Source organism: Botrytis byssoidea (genome assembly GCF_014898295.1).
Source record: "Botrytis byssoidea strain MUCL 94 chromosome Unknown BBYS_003, whole genome shotgun sequence".
Taxonomy (NCBI): Eukaryota; Fungi; Ascomycota; class Leotiomycetes; order Helotiales; family Sclerotiniaceae; genus Botrytis; species Botrytis byssoidea.
The window spans coordinates 956,431-976,473 of NW_024065844.1; the positions used below are offsets into that span (position 1 = coordinate 956,431).

Consider the following 20,043-nt stretch of genomic DNA (forward strand, 5'->3'; position numbering starts at 1 on the left):
CTTCTTTATCGGTTTCTCTAGATGGAAGATGGAAGATGTACTTTTACTTTTATTTTAGTAAATAAATAAGTTGATATAGATGAGCCATGGCTCTCTCTTGGTAAGATCTGCAGTTGGCTATACTGTGGGTAGTGTTTGGATCGGATTGACTTGTGGTGTTGTGGTGGGATGGTGGGATTGATATTTCGCGGTCATATAAGTCAGATGAAATTTGTCTTGAGACGAGGGTCAATAATAAGCAGAGTGGGTGATACTAGGTAAGGCACTGATATTTGCTGTGGTGAAGTTGTTTGGGGTGGTGGTGGATTGGTGTTGGGATGTGTATATATATAGTAGAATGAATTTAGGGATTGCTCCAGCATTTCATGTGTCTACGAAGCAGCGGGTCTTGCTAATTGCGGTAACTAGAGACTTCGGGTTGTGCTGTATAAGTGATAAATAGCTCTGAAAGATCTAGAGAATCCCAGCGAGAATGGGAATAAAGAATTATGTGATATGATCAGAAATGAGATCTACGAACTGAATAATGATGACGATGGGGAAGCTGATGAATATCCTAGGAAATCAATGTGCTGGTTTGATGCAAAGAGTGATGCATCTTGGTTACATCTCTTAAGCTGTGTGGACTTGGGGGAATGGCAGCGTGGTTGATATGACGGCCGAGGAGAGGAATGTCTTGTGCGTTCTGTTCTATTGGCAATTTTGGGGATGATGGCAATCTGCCGTAGCAAACTGGAAGGAGAGAGTGGAGAATATGTACAAAGACGCGACGAGCAGAGGAATAATGAACATTTTGTTTATTGGGCTTGTTAGTTAAATCAAAGCCCTGAGCTCATTCCAGCTGCGTAGGATTTGCGAAGTGATAGCGGATATTGCAGTTGCGAGTAAGGGATACAGTGGTCATGTTCCAGAAGATAGTCTGTAGAGACTTTTGTCAGTGGCTAATATGGCATTGATTTTATTTTCGACAACGTCACTCATTATCAAGGTTCAGAAGTGCTTCTTCAAAATCCATGGTCCTCGTCTCGGTTTGACGACGTCAGCGCTTCTGTTCGCATAACAGCCGAGAGAAAATAAGTTCAGCAGTTGATCGATCGAGAGCGCTTAGATATCTTCGAGTATTAGGATCGGTGTTGGGGAATAGCTGGCACGAGCCAAGGCGTGAATTATGGGAGCTTGTTAGCATTGGGATTTAAAGTTTCGCTGTAAGGTTTCAGTAACTCATAACCCTCGGCTTCAGGCCGCCACCCAGTAAGCCCCCATTATCATTGTCCGTATTTGCCCGATCTGCAATCTTGCAAACATCGATATTGGAAGCAGACGCTTCAAGTAATTCTTCATATCATCTGTGATTATACTCGTTAGTGCCAATAACCGCTTGCCGAATGGGGTAGTTGGGAATTCAAGCATTCTGGTGACGGAAAATCATATTGTCCATTTTCATATCGATGGTTCTGCTAGAGAGAATAGTTTCGCCTAACAGCATACAAAGCAAAGGAGACTTATCGCAACCGGCCGGAATGATGATGATGTTGAGTGATGCAGTAGCGATTGTAAAGCTGACATTGTCTGAGACGTTGAAGACGCTTACTGCTTCTTAATTGCTAGTGCTAATACTGATAGAACATTGACCCAGATTTGAACGCTTTTGGTTGCCAATAGCTTCTTCTCCGATAGCTTTGAAGAACCCCTAGCGCTGTCTCTTTTTTCCATATCAAGGGATATTATACCATTGTGATCTAAAAGTTGAAAAGGGTCCCCGCCCTCGCTATGCAGAAGAGGTTCTTGAACATGAAGTAATTTGAGGTAACCAACGCTCAATATCAGTGAGTTGTGGATGAGGTCCATTAGCCGCCTTTGAAACAGAGAAGCTAGCAATAGATACATGTCAAGTGATAAAGCATCAAGATCGCCTTTCCACGAGGTACAGAAGATCCCTCCAACAGAACCTATGGTCATTTTCTACACCGTTTCGATGCGGTGTTTTGCTTACGAGATAATTCGAAGGTATCAAGCCTCAGAGAAAATCGATGATTTGTTATATCTAGGACCGAGTTAGTGTTCAAGAGCGAACATCATTTTGTGGAACTTTGTATACGATGTCAGAAGAAATCAAGAGTGTAAGACTGTGTACTGAGCAGGTGTTTGAGAATGCCTTCTTCAATACCAACAAGGGCAGCTAGCATCCTCCGTTAATCTAAAACCCTTATTACGAACCTACATGTGTATTGCAGCAGGAAATCTTTCGAACACTAAAACTCTGGAATTGCTGGCTGGAAGAAAAACAAACACACTTAAGCTTGAACAATGTAAGTAGATGGATATATCATGATGCTAATGATGATGGACATGGAAGGAATCACTCGAGTGTCGATTGAGCACGCCGAACAGAGGATTCGGCCCTTTCATAGTACCATAATGAATTAGGATACCCAAATCATCTAGCGCACACCTAGTTTTGTTTCCAATGGCCATCTTATCACACTGATCTGGAAATTCGTTTGTAGGATGTCAATGACTCAATGGAATCGCTCAAGTGTAAACAGAGAGCTTGAAAGTTTGAGCAATGAGATGATGGATTTAAGCTTTTTCTATCTACGGAATACTTCTAGGGACTTGTAGGATTTTGGGATATTGTGGAGGGGTACAGAAATAAAGGGAGTTAAAAGTTGTGAGTGAATTATTTGAGGGTGATGGAAATTGAGACGCAAGCTAACTGTTAGAGGCTTTCGAAGGTGATAGAGCGGGGAAGTAGACGAGGTGGAGAAATAGAGATTAAGAATCGAGAGCCAAGAGTCAGAACAGAAGTATTCTGGAGTTGTGACTGGCTTTTAATGTGCGTGTTGGTAGATATCTGGGAGTTGATAGTCGAAAGGTAGAAATTGAGATATCAGGGTGGCTAGTATGAGAAGGAAGGTACGATTTAAAAGACAATGTTTTGGGTAGAGAATCGAAGGGTAGGAGGGTTCGAATTAAGGTGTACTTAACAAGCAAAACATTTCAAACAAAATACAGATGTGGTGTAAATATACCTAATACGCCAATTTCAAATACAAAACTTGTTCTTGGAAGGTGCAGGCAACTAGTGTGATTCTAGTCAATTTACACTTTACTCAACTATTCAACATGATCATTATGATAAGAAACGTTTTCTTATGAACAATTTTTGGGAGAAAATCTTCACACTATTCCATTTATAATTTTTTGTGCATTTGTCATTGCTAGTAGTTCGAATTGATTGAGTATTTCAACAACAAATTCTCACCTTGTTCTCCTGAAATTACGCGAAGCCACTGCATTGACATCGACACAGCAACCAAGTTGCAACCAAATCTTGTCCCAGAAGTGTCTTGAATCCCAGGATAAGCACTGGTAATACAACCGTTACAGTTTGTGTTGTTATCAATTACAATCAGAATTACAACAGTGGATGCCAAGCTTAACATCACAAGCATTTCGCAAATACCATCAGCTACTGTTGAAGCCAGCACAATGGAGAACAACAACATGACAAGCACACCACAAGAATCACCAGCCATTCCAGCTGCAACAATGGAGAATCAAGATCAAACGGCCACTACATCTTTGCAACTATCAACTCCCTCCACAGGTACAACGATGAGCAACATCACTTCCACAAATGCCGTGGTTGCAGCCATGCCATCACCAGCTTACATCGGCAGATTACCAATTGAGCTTCGGCTTCCAATTTACAACTCCTTACTCTGCATGACCGTTGCCGGCTGCCTTCCACCCATTCTTCGCGCGTTTCACGGTACTTCCGAATATCCCCTCCTCCAGTATCTATACAGACTCGTCAATTTTATCCTCTCTAATGCCACATTGCCTATTTTCTGGACCATCACCAATCGTGGAAAGAGGTTGGACAAGATTCTCTATCTACATCTACGCTCTGACAACTTCGAGTTCGTATAATTGTTCCCTACATTTCTAAATTCCCAGCCAGTACACCACTGATAACATGATAAAAACAGATACTTCAGACTCGAAGATGATTCCCGCCACCTCCTCAAACGCCACGTCTGCAAACTCCAAAACTCTTTCCAAAAGATAACTTTCACTGCTATCCAGCCGACTCGCACACCGCACAACTCAGATGAATTGTGGGAAACCAACACTAACGTTTCTCATGTTCTAGATCAAATTTGCGACATTGTGAACGCAAGCGTTCAAGCGTGTGAAGTTCGTTTCAAGTTTCTTGGTTATAATAATGGAAATTTGGACGACCACAGATACTTGTATAACTTTGTTGGCCAAGTAAGTAGAAGACTGAGAGTTACACGACGTTGGACTCCGAGAAGAGAGCTGGTCGGGGACGATGGTTTGGTTCATGATGGAATCGTTTGGATTTGGGAGCTTGTTTAGGGAATAGAGAGGAGAGGGGCTACGGATGATTCTCTTTGATCAGTAACAAGGTCGATGCAGAGGAATATCATAGATTTGGGTAGACACTTATGCCAGCTTAGGCATTTACAGAGGTTGAGATATCCGGAGAAACTTAGACGTTTGGGTAGGCTCAGGCATTCAACCTAGCTTGAAAAGGGAAATGATTCCAAGTGCTGATACTTCGAATCTATGTGACAGTCGGGCGGTTGGAAAAACGAAGCTTCTGGAGGATAATACCAGGACTACTTCTTTGAATTGCTAGTTTTATGTCACTAAGGGAACATAGAATACAGATCACAACTACATATCAAAGAAAAAAACTTTTCGGTTGCACCTAATATCTTTGCTAACTTGCTTTCCTTCCCACCGTGTGAAGTTTAACCACAACCACCATTCCATTGCTATCATCTAGCCATCAACATCCAGGCACAATTTATCTCATAATCCCAATGACTAGGGGACAGCCCCCCAAATAAACAAATGGCGAAGGAAAAAAGTTCCGTGAAAAAAATCATAATTTTCTTGCATCGCGATGATTTCTCAAAATGACACAACTTAGATAAACAATCGGTGCCGTGATCGCCGAAATGTGAATAAAAGAGAGTTTTCGTTTGATCAGCATAAAAGGTATCGAGAACTTAGTCAGTCTTGGTGTAGGCGGCGGAATCGACACCTCCCTCGGGGTACTCTCTGTTATAGATTGTTAGTATTGAAAACAAAACACGAAATGAGATTTGGGGGCTACTTACGGAAGTGCAACTTCGAATCTTTTCTCAACAGCCTTCAAAACCTCTTGATCTGCCTCACTGCTAACGAATGAGATAGCAAGACCCTTGGTTCCGAAACGTCCAGCACGTCCAACACGATGAAGGTATGAGTCTGCATCAGGTGGAAGATCGTAGTTGATAGCCAAGTTAATCTTGTTGACATCAATACCACGACCGAATACGTCCGTAGCAACACAGATACGCTTGTTAAAATCCTTGAAGTCGTTGAAACGTTTGATACTATTCAAGTGTCAGTAATGCACAAAAACCGATGATGCTATAAGACGTACCGTTCTTCTTGGCTGACACCAGAGTGGATTGCAACTGATGGGAAGTTACACTCGCGCAAAAGCTTGTCAAGTTCAGTGGCTCTGACTGTGCTCTTGACGAAAATGATAACTTGATTGAATGAAAGCTCATCTAGCAATTCATTGAGACGTCTGTTCTTTTCTCTCTCCTCTAATTTGATGTAATATTGTTGAAGACCATAAAGGGTGAGCTTTGTCTCATTATCAATGTAAATTTCAAGAGGGTTCTGCATGAACTTCTTGCAGATAGGTCGAACCTCTTGAGAAAGAGTAGCACTGAACATCATGACTTGCTTTTGTGGTGGTGTGGCTCTGAAAATTTCCTGAACATCACGACGCATATCTAAAACAATATCAACAGTGTGCACCTAGAAGGACTGCAACTAGACTTACCAATTTGATCCAACATCTTGTCGCACTCATCAAGAACGAAAACCTTAACGCTATTGAGGCGCAAGTATTTGTCTCGAACAAGGGCGTTCAATCGACCTGGGGTACCGACGATGATGTGTGGGTGGGTCTCAGGATTCTTCAATACCTCAACATCCTTGCTAATAGGAACTCCACCGTAGAAAACACCGATCTTGACATCTGGCATGAAGTGACAGAAGCGTTGATACTCATTTCGAATTTGGTAAGCCAATTCACGAGTGTGGCACATCACAAGTACGGATGTTTCACCGGCGACCACCTCGACTTGTTGTAGAGTTGTGAGGACGAAAACGGCGGTTTTACCGAGACCAGATTTGGCCTGGCATAGGACATCTGTACCAAGAATCGCTTGGGGAATACAGACTTGCTGAACTGTAGTGGTCGGACCGAAGTTAGATTAAGTGTCCAAATTTATAATCAGGTGCAAGAGATCGCAAGTCCGCCCATCTACGCAAAATACATCCACAACACAACACCCAGAATGCACAGATCGAAGGATAGGCCCGATATTTGCCTTGGAAGGCGCAAATCGTCAACTTTACACAAACGCAACAAAGGCGTCGGTTTGAGTCGATCCTGGAAGTCTCTAGGCATGCACTTTAAACGTATCTCCTACAATTTTGCCAGCAATTATATCGCCGCTTTCTTTCGAGATTCTCGCCTAACGCATATGTTTGCCATCCCTCCGAATCTTGTATCGGACCGGTAGAGACATTCCAGGATCGCTCGTAACTTGCTGAAGTTTTGACCAGAGAGTATTCATTTTTGCTTGCGAGATGGACGGACGCGCTGCGAGAAGGACAATGATGGAGTTTAGGGATGAAAGTTATGACTAACCCTCCGAAGGATGTTCGAATCCGCACCAGGAAATGGCTCGTAGAAGCTCCGGCTTCAATAGGAATTCGCGGAAACCAGTCGAATGGATACCAACATAACTGCCCTTCTTGGCCGCAGCTGCATTTCCAGACACGGTCAAATTTCCTGAATCCCCCTTGACTCCTCCATTTGCGCCAGCGGCTGGTGCTGGTGCTTCTGTTGTTGCGAGCTCCTCATCAGAGTAATCGATCAAATCTTCTTCGGCGGCAGACATTTTGATGATATTTGTTTAGTTAAAAGGTTAGGCTCGTTGTTGTTGAAAGGTAAAGTCGATCGCGAAGGTCAATCTTAGTAGTCCTTATTCTTGCTGAAAATTGTTAGGAGTAAATGAGGAATGACAAGAAGAAACGAATCAATTAAGAGATAGATCGTGATGATCGAAGTCGTGGGAAGAAGTACTGAGATGGATGGAGGTAGAGGTGTTGAAAGAAAGATGGGTGAGCGCGACTAAGGGATTGCTTTGTCGGCGCGGCTTCAATTCGCCGCTAAGCATTGTATCACGTGTAATCTTAGCTCAGCTTAGGTTTAATTCTATGCCAATTACGTTGAGGGAGGAAAAGCTTTGACTGATCATTACTTGGCATCGTTCACGTTAGTCAGCATCTTATAGTTGCAATCATCATAATTGAAAATTCAACTACCACTCCTCATTTCATACGTATTATCGAAGTTCCAAGCTCTGGTATTTGAGTTTATAAAGTGTTTTACTCTACTGGATACCTAGGTAAATCAAGATCAACAATCTTTTGAGCTCCAGAAAAAACTTGCCAAGGCAGCTTTGAGTTTTTCAGCATTCCTTCTGGCAACGTATTCGATATTAAATTTGGGTTCTTAAGCACAATGGCAAAGTTACAGGCGACTAAAGGAGTATCCAAGGTACCAAACAAAGTCTTGTACAGTAGAATGTCATATCTCTATCAAGCAGCGACCTATCTGGCTATACAAGATCAAGAAAGTCAAGAACAATCGGCCAAGGGAACCACCCTAGACTCATCGATGGAGGACGTCATGAAGGATGAGTCAAAGGCTGTAGCAAATGCCACAGAAGGATCACATCAAGCTCTCTCTCGTAGATTAATCACGGACCTACGCTCAGTCTCATTGAAAGGATTAATGCGAATGTCTCCTGATATGAAGCATTCTATCTGTAAGAATTGTCAAACTTTGTTGCTGGAAGGGACCACATGTACTGCTAAAGTTGAAAACCAAAGCAAAGGTGGAAAGAAACCCTGGGCTGATGTCCTGGTTCGAAAGTGTGATACTTGTGGGCTGGAAAAAAGGTTCCCGCTGGCAACGGAGAGGCAACCAAGGAGACCAAGAAGATCCATCAAAGAAGCTAAAACACGAACGCACTGATTTACTGGGGATTGAGAGCCCATCAGCCAAAAGAAGTCTTGCGTTCGAAAGCTTCATCGTTTGTACAATTTTGGATGCTATGCTTAGCGACAATTTCACCAACATTCAGCTCCTATGACTCGGCGCCTTACAAGCTTGCCTTACGCCACAGAGTCATGAAAATCATTCATTTCGATGCGGTAATGATAGTAATTACGGTGAAGGGTTTGTTCACGACTTCGGCACTGGAGTATATATCGGTGTTCGACAAGTAAGACTATCGTAAGCAGATATATACTCCTCGTTCGTATCATTCAACTCTAACGTAGTAACATGTAGCCATCATAGAATTATCTGGTGACATAAGGGAGCTGCAACCCTGTGTAAAAAGCTTATGATGTTCGGGTTCTTCTCTTTGAGGGGTGAAATATCTTTGCCCACTCACCAAGATGAAAGATACTCTACCTTCTTCAAATCTTCTTCTATCTAAGCTCGAGTATACGACTCGAAATGCCTATTCACAAATGGAATTTTAAATCGTCGGGATGCGTCATTACGGAATCTAGCAATTACTATTCGAGAGGGCACTCTTCCAATTGCACCGCAATTAGGAAACTCGGAAACTCGCGTCCTTCTTTCCAGCATTCTTCATCGAACTCGGTGCTGTTCAATCACTCTGTGAATGCCATCAGTCTAGATTCGAATAATAGTATTGAGTTCAATGGAGGAAAAGTTGCTCAGTGCTATCTTACATCAAACACCGATTTTCGTGAATTAAGAGCCAATCCCTATCGTTTACTCATTTCGTCTGCATTCACTGTTGATATGAGCAAAGATACCTACCTAGGTAGCGGAGGAATAGACCTCTGGCTGGCTAGTTCAATATCGATGCAAGAATATCTGGACCAGGGTTGCGTGGCAATTAACGCGGCCGTACGTTTTGAAGAGGTGATTGTTTGAGATTGAAGTAGTCAATAAGTTGTTTGGAATTGGGTCGAGCAATAGGGGCCGAACTGCGAAAGCGGAGAGATGGTATCACTTTAAAGGCGCGGGTAAGCTTATTAGGAAGCTTAGGAAACCAACGGATCAAGTAGTAAGAGTTCAATTGAGAGGATACATTTTCATCTAAATACCAATCCGTTCCATTGTCTGGTGACCCACGTAGATATCTCAACTATAGATCTACACGCAAAATCTCTCAAGAGGACTATACTTTCCAATCGAACCTGAGTCCACATTTTAGTTGCCCGGTACGTAGTCATATCGCTATTTTGACAGTTTAAAATAATCTGGCATTTCGGCCAACATGCTCCCCAGCCGCCCAGCCACTACCGCTTGGCTTTCATATTGATGACACTACAATGTCACCAAAAATCTTCCATTGATTTTAGCAATATAGCTCATAATGCAAAATAGAAAATTGGAAATTCTACACTTGCTATCTGCAGGAGGTATGGTTGAAATAACAATTGATAGACATCTTTGGAAGAGAGTGGTTTTCGATATGCCGTTTGACTTTCAAGAAACTCGAAAGCAAGGAAATGGTGGGAGTTCCAAAGGACTGATTTAAATTCATGAATTCATAAATAATCATTAAATAGCATTTGTCTCAGCTACTAATATCCTCTATATAATAGGAACATTTTTAGCTCTATAATCATACCACAACGGACTCGTCCTCTTTTGTTGAAAGCCCACTAAACTCTGCTGTAGATCCTCGATCGCACTCGCATACTTAACCAAACTTGCCTCGCTCCAAGCAGTCCCCATTAATGCCAACCCAAATGGCATTCCGTCCAATGGACTCACGCCTGCTGGTAAAGTAACCATTGGATACCCTGCTTGGGCTGCAATTTGGTAAGTTTGACCCACATCGGGCGGTACCAGTAGTGCGGTGAGTTGAGTACCGTTGTTATAAAGGGCTGCATCTATTCCATCTTCACGGGTAGTGCGATGACAGAAATTGAGGGCTTCCCAATATGTTTCGTTCATGACACCGCCAGTAGCGAGAGAAGCTAAGAACCCATCTTGTCCAGATTTAAAGGCAGGATGAACGCCTGGAAGACCACCTTCGGATCCAACGTTATCGATATTGTACTGAACAATATCTTCAACGGTGCGAATATCTGTATTGTTGAGATCTGCGAGATATTTTACAATATCGTTGTAGAAGTCAACTGCTACATATGTGTACTCGGATTCGTTGGGATATCCACGAGTAGTGCCATAGTCCCAGTCCCAGCCATCTTGAGAGATAATGGTCTGCCAGTAAGGTAGTTCAGTGCCATTAATGATCGTAGCACCAGCGGCTTCTATCTCGAAAACAAGATTAAGGAGTTGGGCTTGTTGATCCGAATCGGCAAATTTCCAAAAGCTGAGCCAGGGCAGCCCAAAAACAGCACCCTGGAGAGCAGTTTTGTTGCTAAGATATTGAGAGTAGCCACCGGCTGGCGCATCTTGCACAAGCGTGTAGTTGTCACGGGTGTCGGGACCGTAGATTCCGTCAAGGCAGTAGGTAGCATCTCGGACAGATTTAGCGAAGCATCCGACGGTATCTTGATTATGAGATTCAGGAATGACACTAATAAAACTGTCAGTATCATAAACGGTTATGAAGATAGTGTAGTAAGAGTATTTAATAGTCGGAAGTGCAGTCTGGCTTGAGAACGATCTTGTGATTTGCCCATGTTGAACGTTCAAAACAGGCTCTCAGATCAAGAAACTCTCATTATCGGGCTGTGGAACTATTAAACAACCCTGATAGCAGATAAAACTTACCCATCACGCGAAGTAAGTCCAACGGTTGGTTTGAAACCGACCACACCATTTCGCTCGGCGGGATTGATTACGCTTCCATCAGTCTCGGTACCAAGTGCAAAGGTAATAAGATTTGCGCCAACAGCCGAAGCACTGCCCGATGAGCTTCCTCCAGGAGTGGTAGTTAGATTGTATGGTGATCGACACTGACCACCGCGGGCCGAATAACCTTCAGAATATGAGTTCGAGCGCATATCAGCCCATTCACTGAGAGTGCTATGTCCCATTAGAATGGCCCCGGATTCGCGAAGCCGTTTCACGACATGAGCATCACGAGGAACGATGGAACCAAGCAACATCCAAGAACCAGCAGTAGTTTCTAATTTGTCTTTGGTAGCAATATTCTGGCACCTGTTAGTAGGGTTACGAAAGGATCTGTTGCTTGATACTCACATCTTTCACTAGAAATGGTATGCCATGTAATGGTCCGCGAATTTTACCTAATTTACGTTCATGGTCGAGCGCAGAAGCTATCTGAATGAATTCAGGATTGATTTGCATTACAGTTCTATCGATATTGTCAATCCTTGGGGGCGTGGAGCATGGAGCATGACGCTTGAGATTGATGCACATGTTACCCACCTGATATATTCGTCTGTTTGGTAAATCCTCTCCAGATAACACATAACGATTTGCACTGAAGTCAATGTCCCATTTGACAAGGCCGATTGCAATTGGTCAATTGAAGCTTCCTCTAACTTAAATCCATTGCATAACGGCATAGGAAATTGACCACTGTCCGCTAGACTGCCATTTTGAAGAATAGGGAAGTCATATGGAGAAGGGTCCTCTAACAGCTGGGTCTCAACAAAGTCGGTGATATTAGAGACAGGCTTCGGGTACTTCGGACTTGGACTGCCAATTGTCGAGGCAATCAATGTAGTCGCTGTGACCAATGCTTTGATGAGCACCATGGTGCTGGTAAAATTGAGAGAGCAGGAAGAAATGCAAGAAAAGAGAAAGCAAAACTCAGAGAATGAGAAACATTATGTACTGACGACTATCAGCTATACCGATAAGGGATGCGTATACTCTCCCATCAAGAGGGGAAATACCACCCACCTTTGGAGTTGCAGATACACCTGCATATCTCCATCTCAGCACTCATGCAAGCCAAGACATGGGTAGCAGATCATTTCTGCTGGGCATAACCATTAAATATCGTCATATATCCTCCACTCCATCACCGGTGAAGTGGTCGGACGTTGCCGATTCACTTTAGATAAAGAACGTCGGTGTAAGTTCGTGGTTTATACTTTAAGAGCAAGGGTGGGAAGAAGATAAGAAATTGTGAAAGAGATTCGTTTGTAGAGAGCTTATTATGCCTTTGACAAATGAAAACTTGCAGCCGGACTGGCCATCGGGAGACGGAAGTCACATATCACGGAGAAACCTTTCAAGGTTACCGATCCCGTGTGTCCCATAATGTTTTTACGAAGTACATCGTCTCATCATGTTATATGGACTCAACAAATTTGTTGTTGTTGTATGGAGAATGGACATTGACCAAAAAAAAGGAAATGGGTTCGTATATTAAAATATGACAATTGCAAAATCTATCTACAATTGAACCTTCTATCGATGCTTTTCTTACTGATTAGTTAATCGTGTTGTCTGAAAATGTGTCAGCCAATCTGATACTGTAGTATACGAGCCATGATGACATTGTTGATTGGCTCCCCACGAACAGCCACAATATCAACATCGCACTCATTGTTCTTCACAATTTTGACATTCGACATTCCAAAGCAGCATCTTCCTGCCTGTCACTCACTCGAGTTCTTCCAATAGTCTTTAGTAAGGATTAATTTATAGTTGAAGTCACTATGAAGGCGGCTATCGCTATTCCGGTCACTCTAGCTATGGTATATAGAGCTGGATCGCACAAAAGTTTAACTCCAGCAGGTATTGTTGCAGCTGTTCTCACTGCTGGCGCACACGCTCTACATCCATGGAATTTACCCTTTGCGCTCTTGATCATATTCTATCTCATTGGCACAAGAGTTACCAAGGTTCGTTACTTCTTTGTAACCTCATCCATCTACCATTCTGATGAATATAGGTCAAACACGATGTCAAGGCTAAGCTAACGGTGCAATCTACTGGGTCTGCTGGTGGTGAAGGAGCTCGTACTCATATGCAAGGTATGAAATTACCTCTTCCATTCTAATGCTGAAACTAACGTGTGTAGTTATTTCGAATTCTGCCGTTGCCTCTGTCCTGACTCTTATGCACGCATATCAACTTCATAAACGAGGAAACGAGCCAGAATCGTCTAACGACGCATGCTATACATGGGGTGGTGATCTCCTTGTAGTGGGAATAATAGCAAATTATGCAGCTGTTGCGGCAGATACCTTTAGCTCGGAACTTGGAATCCTATCTTCAGCCTATCCACGACTTATTACATCCCCGACTCTGCGAAAGGTACCACCAGGAACAAACGGAGGTGTTACAGTGTGGGGTCTCGTGGCAGGCCTGCTAGGTTCTCTCATTATAGTTACTGTTTCGATGGCTCTGGTACCATTCTGTAGCACGCAGGAATTTGCGGGAAATGGATGGTCCTTCTTACAGCGACAACGATTTACCTATGCGTTAACCATATGGGGAGCTCTTGGTAGTGTGGTGGATAGCTTCTTAGGCGGTTGGTTCCAAATGAGCGTTGTAGACACAAGGACTGGACGTATCGTCGAGGGACAAGGTGGAAAACGCGTACTAGTCGTTGCGAATGATCCTATCGGTCTGCACCAGGAAAAGACTACCCTGTCCGATGCTTCCAATACTCCACTTAAGTCCAGTCTCAAGCCTGGCCATCCAAGTCGAATCATTGAGAACGGATACTTAAACATCCTTGATAATAATGAGGTCAATTTTCTTATGGCATTGACTATGAGCTTGGGGGCTATGGTTATTGCAAGTTGGGTATGGAATGTCCCGTTTTCAAGCATTTATACTTTTTGAGGGGTGGCATGCCCACGGTTTATGATCATACTCAGCTGTTGTAATAATGTACGCATAGATTTCAGATAAATGATAATTATACATAATTTTTTCAATACTTCATAGCAAGTTATGGCAATAGAAATACTCACAAGTGTGTTTAAAGTATTAGCATGCCTCCAAGTAAACTATATAATCATTAAATGTACAGAACAATTACAATCCACCATTTCCATTGAGGTATACCTACTTCTTGGAAAGAAAAGAAAACTAAAGCCATATCAACCCCCCGTCTGGTACGATTCTGTACCGGCACTACTGAGCATCACCTTTCAACGCTATATTTTCAGCAAGTACCTGCTCAGAAAAAAGTTTTAAGTCTTCGATCTGTTTATCTCTCCTTTGCACTCGACCTGTCAAAGTTTCTACGGTGGCGCCTGCAGGTTCGAGTTCTCTGATACGTCTTCCACTTTCAGCCAGTTGAGCAACAAGGTACTGGATATGCAGGGCTGCATCTGTGGTAGGCCGACTCATGCGACTGGGTTGCTCTTCTTGAGCCCCTTGGGCAGCTTGAGCCGAGGCGGCAGAGGAAGCGGCACTTGAAGCTGGTCTTGGAGGTTTGTTCTTTCCTGGCGGCCTTGGAGGACCGGGAGGTGGAGGAGGAGGTGGTGGTGGTGCTCCTTCACCAGAATCAGAACCACTAGGTGGTAGTGGTGGGAGCCCGAAGTGTGCACGGGGAGTTGGCAGGGGTGAAAGCTCACTGGAAGGTCCGGCGCCTCGATGGGCTACTGGTCGGCGAGCTGGTGTAGGTGGACGCTCACTGGAAGGTCCGGCGCCTCGGTGGACTACTGGTCGTCGAGGGCTTTCTGGCTCAGAATCGATTGGGAAAAACGAGAATAGAGATTGCTGCTCGGGAGTTAAGTGATTGTAATCGAAATCACTAAAATCAATAGTATCCCAAATTTGTTGTTGTCTCGGCGATAAGATACCGACGTATAAATCGGGCCTATGTATACCACGACTTCTAGGCGCCGAAGCTCTTCTTGGTTTCGTCCCTGTCTTGAATTTTTTCGCCGCCCTCTTCGCTACCTTCTTTGCCTTCTTTGCTTCCTTTCTTGCTTTCTTAGCCTCTTCCCTTGCTTTCTTTGCTTCTTCGTCATCATCATCTTTTGGAGCTTTCGGAGGAGCGCGGAAAGATGGTGGCACAGGTCCGAGTCCTAGAGCTTCTCTATACCCGCTCCTTCCCTTTGGGCAATCAGCCCCCTTCTCACATTGTGCAATCCATTTTTTCACGAGATCTTTCCTCGCATCATCCCAATCCTTGGAATCCTTGACGGCATTGAAACTTTCGAGAGCTTTAGGCGTATCACCTTCATAGTATACAGCAATAGCGGCCAAGTACGATACTTCTACAATCAACTTCTCATCACCGACTGCTTCAGCCTGAACTCTAGCTTGATCCACTGCTGCCAACACTCTATCCATATCACCATTGACCTTACCATTCAAGGCTCGTTGAAGAATCATGAATCCCATCAGCATATGAATAGCCTGAGCACTGGCTTGTGCTTGTTGTTGGCTGAGTTGATTCTTTTCCTTTTCTGCATCCGTGTGGGCTCCAGTAAGGCCCTTTCGTATCTTCTCAATTTCTCCCTTGAGCGCATCGACTTGTTTGGAGAGTGCGCTATTCTGGTCCGTAAGTTCTTTGATCTTCTCAGCATGAACCCGTTCACGTTCGGCAGCATCGGCAGGTGCTTCACCCACACCCCCAGCATCGTCAACTGGCTTCGCGGGTGCTGCTGCCAGTTCGAGCTTAAGTTGTTCCACGATTTTTTGAAGCTCCGTCTGCTCCACTGTCATTTCACTGACGATATCTTCACTTTGTTTCGTTATCGTAATTAACTCCTGAATTTGCCTCTCATGCTCTTCAGCTTGAGCCTCGAGTTCGTCTTTTTCAATTCGCCATTGGTATTCCTTCTCTTGGTAATGACCAACCTTGATTTTGTTATACTCCAATTCTTTCTGGCTTGCATGAACCTGTACTTTTGGTCGCAGGCTCCTCAAACGACCGATCTCGAACTGGTGTGCTTCGTTCTCCTCTTTCAGATGACGAATCATTTCAGTAGCTTCCTCTTTCTCATCATTCAAGCGACTGATCTCACTCGTGGCTTTGCTCAACTCTTTCGTAATAGTTTGAAGCGTTGTGGTACCTGCCGCGTTCTCTTTCTTCAGTCGATTGATCTCACCTACAGCTTTCCTTGTATCATGCGTCAACTTTTGAATGTCTTCAGCAGCCTTCTTAACTTCTTGCTTTAGACGTTCAATCTCGCTCGCATTTGCTCCGTCGCCGAATTTTGTCTTTCGGACCTCTTCGAGCTCCTGCAATAACTTCTCTACGCGTTCTTGAACAACGGCGTATTCCTTTTGACTAGCTTCTAGCTGTCTTTGACTAGCTTCTAATTGCCTCCTGAGTTCTTCTGTGTCCCCTGCACCTTGATTCTTTTCCATGTCTTCCAGCTTTTTCTTGAGCTCCGTATTCTCCTTAAATATGGCCTGGTTCTGCAGAGCCAATTCTCCATGGCTTGCACCCGGGGTCCCAATCCTAATTTTCAATGCCTGCTCTCCAATCTTCGTCTTCTGGGCTCCAATTTCTGTCTGCTGTTGAGAAATTCTGACGTCTCGTTCTTTCACTTTGTTTCCTAGTTTCTTGATTTCCTCTTCCAAGACTACAAATTCCCGGCCCAGTGTTCCAGATGAGTCGTCGACTGCTTTTTGTAAGGTGTGTATAGTACTCTCACACGCAGTGATTCTCTCCTTAGATTGTTTGAGTTCCTCATTCAATTGCGTGATTTCTTCTTGTTTCCGAACAACTTGAGCACCGAGAGTTTGCCTATCGAGTTTCAAAACGCGCTCTCTTTCGATTTGTATTTTTTCTTCGTCTATATATTGCTCGACCCGTCGTTTCAACTCGACAACATTAACTTCCAGATCATCTCTCTCTTTTCCTCTCTGCTCTTCATTTATAGCAGCATCTAGGAATCTCGCTTGTGAGCTCTCCAATGCCCGAACCTGCTTTTTGAAGCCGCTGATCACATCTTTCAATTTAGCAGTTTCCCTCTTGAGTTGTTCTTTCTCATGTTCTAAACGCTTGATTATGGCTTCAAGTTCATCATCCCCGTGATATCCGGCCTCTTCCAAGTCATTCTTATGTTTCTCTTCTTCCAAGTCTTTCTCCAACTTCTTGATCTTCTCGTCCTTTTCGAGAGCCTGTATTTGCAGAATTTCGACCCTCTTGTCTTTTTCTTTTTCTTTGGCGGCAGCCTTTTCTCTTTCTTTTTTCTCGGCCTCTGCGCGTTTAGACAAGGCATCGAGGTTGCGTTCAAATACCCGAATTTTGTCATCTTTCTCACGCAAAGCCTTTGCATGTTTTTCAGCTTCTGCTTTCCTCTTCTCAGCCTCCTTAGCTTTGTCCTCTTGATCCTTTTTGCCGTGCTGTTCTTGTCCGGTGTCTATGCGTTTAGACAAGGCATCGACTTCTTTTTTGAGTGCTTGAAATTTCTTGTCTTTCTCACGCAAGGCCTGTGCATGCTTTTCAGCTTCTGCTTTCCACCTCGCATCCTCCTTATCTTTGTTCTCTTGATCCTTTTTGTCGCGCTTTTCTTGTGCGGCTTTATCGATTTTAGCCATAGCCTCTTTCCTTTCCTTGTCGAGTTTTGCATTGCGGGTTTCCATCTCCAGATTTGCGACCTCCGACTTCCTTAACTGGTCTTGGAGTGCCATCAATTGAGCCACGTACTTGTCGCCTTCTTCTCCCTTGTTCTTGAGTTCATCCTCGAGCTTTGCGGCCTTCTCTTCCCATTGCGCTATTGTCATTTCTCCAGGTGCTTTTTTATATGGCAATTTCATTTTTATAGCCTATTGATGCAATCAGTACTGGTTCTATATCCATATTCCACCGGGATCCTAAGGTATTGCTTGAAATAGAATAACACTTGAACTTACACCAGCCTCCATCAATCTCCTAATCTCATCGACTTGCTCTGCTGTGAATTTCCCCTTTTCCAAATCGGCTCTCATCATCCTCTCCGCCTCAGCCCAGCTTTCAAAGTATTCGGCCGTGGTTTCTTGTTCAGGTCTCTCAGCCAAGTCTGGCCCAGGTTGATTGACAGTGGCCGTACCTCGTATGGTCTCTGCTTTCTTCGTGGGCACGGTTTTATCTTCATATTTTTTATCTGCTCCCTCTGCGGACGGGATGGGCAACTCAAATCCCGGAGCCCACTTATCATCCTGAATCAAATCAATCAGATAGGTCTTTGAAAGTTGTGGGATAAGTATGGGGTAATACTTACGTCACCTGGTGGTGGCACCGCCGCCATTGTGACAAAGTTCAATAGCTACTTTCTTGAATTGGTACAGTAAGGTCAGCTAGGTTTCTCACGGGCCAGTATATCCAAACTTGTAGTTGATGTCGAGTATAGAAATATATCATGAATCTAAATTATGAATCAATATATAGAATGCTCTTTATGGAAAACTCGATTCATTGTTTTTAACGCATCCGGCACAAATAATTATTTTCGGTAGTCTCAATCACAAATCACAAAGAAATGTCGCTAGTCTGTCAATTCAATTAGAATCTTATTGAAAGAAAACACGCTGTAACTGCTGAAGCAACAGAACAATAGGCGTAGAGTTCCTAATGCACTTCCGCTTCGAGCCTCGCTTGAGGTCTTGCACTATTACATTCTTAGATTTCAATGTCAAATGAATCTCTACAGTGCCCAGTAAGCTGTGCACAATGAATGTATATCACAGAAGAACGTTATATTATGTACAGTGGTATCATAATTCCGCCCTAGCCCTAGCCACAAACTCACAAACTCGCAACAAGATTCGCCTCTATCCCTCCTCAAGCACCCACTTTCCTCCCCCTCCTCTCCTCATCAATCCTGATCTGAGCCTCCCTCATCAACCCCTCCACCTTCCCACCCCATCCCCTAACATTAACCCCCCTTACCAACACAACCCTCGCCTCCTTCCACCGCTTCATTCCCATAAAACACAATCCCCGATACAAATAACATTTACTAATCTCATAGAAAAAATTCTGTTCCTCTGCAAGAAACGAAGCATTCTCCACGTGACCTAGCGCTCGTTCGTACTCGGAAGTCGCGAGGAGAGCACAACATCGTATGAGTTCGGTGTTGATGTACCCTTTGAAGATTTGGTTGTTTATTTTGAGTGATTCTCTGGCACGTCGAGCGGCTGCGGATTCTTGTTGGTGGCGAGAGGGTATGCAGCCGTAAGTTGTTCCTGGAGGTTGTGGGATGGGGTGTTCTTTGCTGGGAAGCGTTGATATGGCGTTTGGTGGCTCCATTTGATTTCTGGGAAGAGTTAGAGTGGAAGGTGAATAGTACGCATGACTGTCGGATTGATGCAGGCTTGAATTAACCTGAGTGAGGCTCATATCAACCATTCTGATGATACAAACCACCCAACGCATAGAAGTATAACGTACCTAAACCGTCGAACTATCCACGAAAGCCCTGTACACCAATGATCTGTCACTCCTACTCAGAATCCTCTTTGTGAGCTCAAGTTCTAACAAAGAAGCCAGCGAAGAGTACAAAGGCTTTGCAATTTCTGACTAGTCAGCTTAAATCTCCGTCTTTGACTTTTCTCAATCAATCGTCGCGTGTATGAGCTTCTAGCACAGTTTCCTGTCCCAAAGCGGTTTTGAAAAAACTTTAGGTTGATAATGAAAGAGTGTTATCTTGTCGTATTTTGCTGGGAATCTATCACATGTGTAGTCAAGGAAGAGAATCCTGGCTGAGACAAATAATGGCGAACAAAGAAAAGCGAAATGAAGTGCTACCGCCAAAGAGGCATTGGTGTAACTGGGATAAAGAGCTAAAGGTGAGTTGGCTCGATCTTGTTTGAGATGAAAGAAGTTCATAGAAGGATTCTGGAATATTGAAGATAGCTGATGTGGAAAAGTGAACTTTTCTTGGTGGTATACTGATTCAGTTTAAGCATTGGAACTGAATCAACGTACCAACCTTTTTATCATGGAATTTAATCGGTAAATTGAATTCTTATACCATTTGACTATTTATATTTGAGATGGCTGATCTGAAACGGATGAGACTTATTGGACCAAG

At 43.7% G+C, this 20,043-nt stretch overlaps 8 protein-coding genes across 8 annotated transcripts; 3 read left to right on the forward strand and 5 right to left on the reverse strand.

Moving 5' to 3' along the window:
• Window positions 1-1,587: 1,587 nt before the first annotated feature.
• On the reverse strand, window positions 1,588-1,959 carry EAE97_001733 (uncharacterized protein; the record flags this gene model as incomplete). Its single annotated transcript, XM_038872244.1, has 1 exon — window positions 1,588-1,959. The coding sequence occupies one exon, from the start codon at window positions 1,957-1,959 to the stop codon at window positions 1,588-1,590; it is 372 nt and encodes a 123-aa protein (XP_038736802.1).
• Window positions 1,960-3,492: 1,533 nt separating this feature from the next.
• On the forward strand, window positions 3,493-4,386 carry EAE97_001734 (uncharacterized protein; the record flags this gene model as incomplete). The annotated part of the gene is made up of 2 exons (XM_038872245.1): window positions 3,493-3,926; window positions 3,996-4,386. 2 exons carry the CDS (start codon window positions 3,493-3,495, stop codon window positions 4,384-4,386), a joined length of 825 nt encoding a protein of 274 aa, XP_038736803.1.
• Window positions 4,387-5,045: 659 nt separating this feature from the next.
• EAE97_001735 (uncharacterized protein) lies at window positions 5,046-7,004 on the reverse strand (the record flags this gene model as incomplete). Its single annotated transcript, XM_038872246.1, has 5 exons — window positions 5,046-5,097; window positions 5,157-5,414; window positions 5,465-5,825; window positions 5,876-6,286; window positions 6,752-7,004. The coding sequence occupies 5 exons, from the start codon at window positions 7,002-7,004 to the stop codon at window positions 5,046-5,048; spliced, it is 1,335 nt and encodes a 444-aa protein (XP_038736804.1).
• Window positions 7,005-7,630: 626 nt separating this feature from the next.
• EAE97_001736 (uncharacterized protein) lies at window positions 7,631-8,146 on the forward strand (the record flags this gene model as incomplete). Its single annotated transcript, XM_038872247.1, has 1 exon — window positions 7,631-8,146. The coding sequence occupies one exon, from the start codon at window positions 7,631-7,633 to the stop codon at window positions 8,144-8,146; it is 516 nt and encodes a 171-aa protein (XP_038736805.1).
• A 1,605-nt stretch (window positions 8,147-9,751) lies between these two features.
• Window positions 9,752-11,856, reverse strand: EAE97_001737 (uncharacterized protein; the record flags this gene model as incomplete). The annotated part of the gene is made up of 4 exons (XM_038872248.1): window positions 9,752-10,706; window positions 10,904-11,286; window positions 11,336-11,450; window positions 11,525-11,856. 4 exons carry the CDS (start codon window positions 11,854-11,856, stop codon window positions 9,752-9,754), a joined length of 1,785 nt encoding a protein of 594 aa, XP_038736806.1.
• A 912-nt stretch (window positions 11,857-12,768) lies between these two features.
• EAE97_001738 (uncharacterized protein) lies at window positions 12,769-13,903 on the forward strand (the record flags this gene model as incomplete). The annotated part of the gene is made up of 3 exons (XM_038872249.1): window positions 12,769-12,954; window positions 13,005-13,086; window positions 13,134-13,903. The coding sequence occupies 3 exons, from the start codon at window positions 12,769-12,771 to the stop codon at window positions 13,901-13,903; spliced, it is 1,038 nt and encodes a 345-aa protein (XP_038736807.1).
• A 294-nt stretch (window positions 13,904-14,197) lies between these two features.
• EAE97_001739 (uncharacterized protein) lies at window positions 14,198-18,258 on the reverse strand (the record flags this gene model as incomplete). The annotated part of the gene is made up of 3 exons (XM_038872250.1): window positions 14,198-17,797; window positions 17,885-18,169; window positions 18,232-18,258. 3 exons carry the CDS (start codon window positions 18,256-18,258, stop codon window positions 14,198-14,200), a joined length of 3,912 nt encoding a protein of 1,303 aa, XP_038736808.1.
• Window positions 18,259-18,791: 533 nt separating this feature from the next.
• Window positions 18,792-19,358, reverse strand: EAE97_001740 (uncharacterized protein; the record flags this gene model as incomplete). Its single annotated transcript, XM_038872251.1, has 1 exon — window positions 18,792-19,358. The coding sequence occupies one exon, from the start codon at window positions 19,356-19,358 to the stop codon at window positions 18,792-18,794; it is 567 nt and encodes a 188-aa protein (XP_038736809.1).
• Window positions 19,359-20,043: the final 685 nt, after the last annotated feature.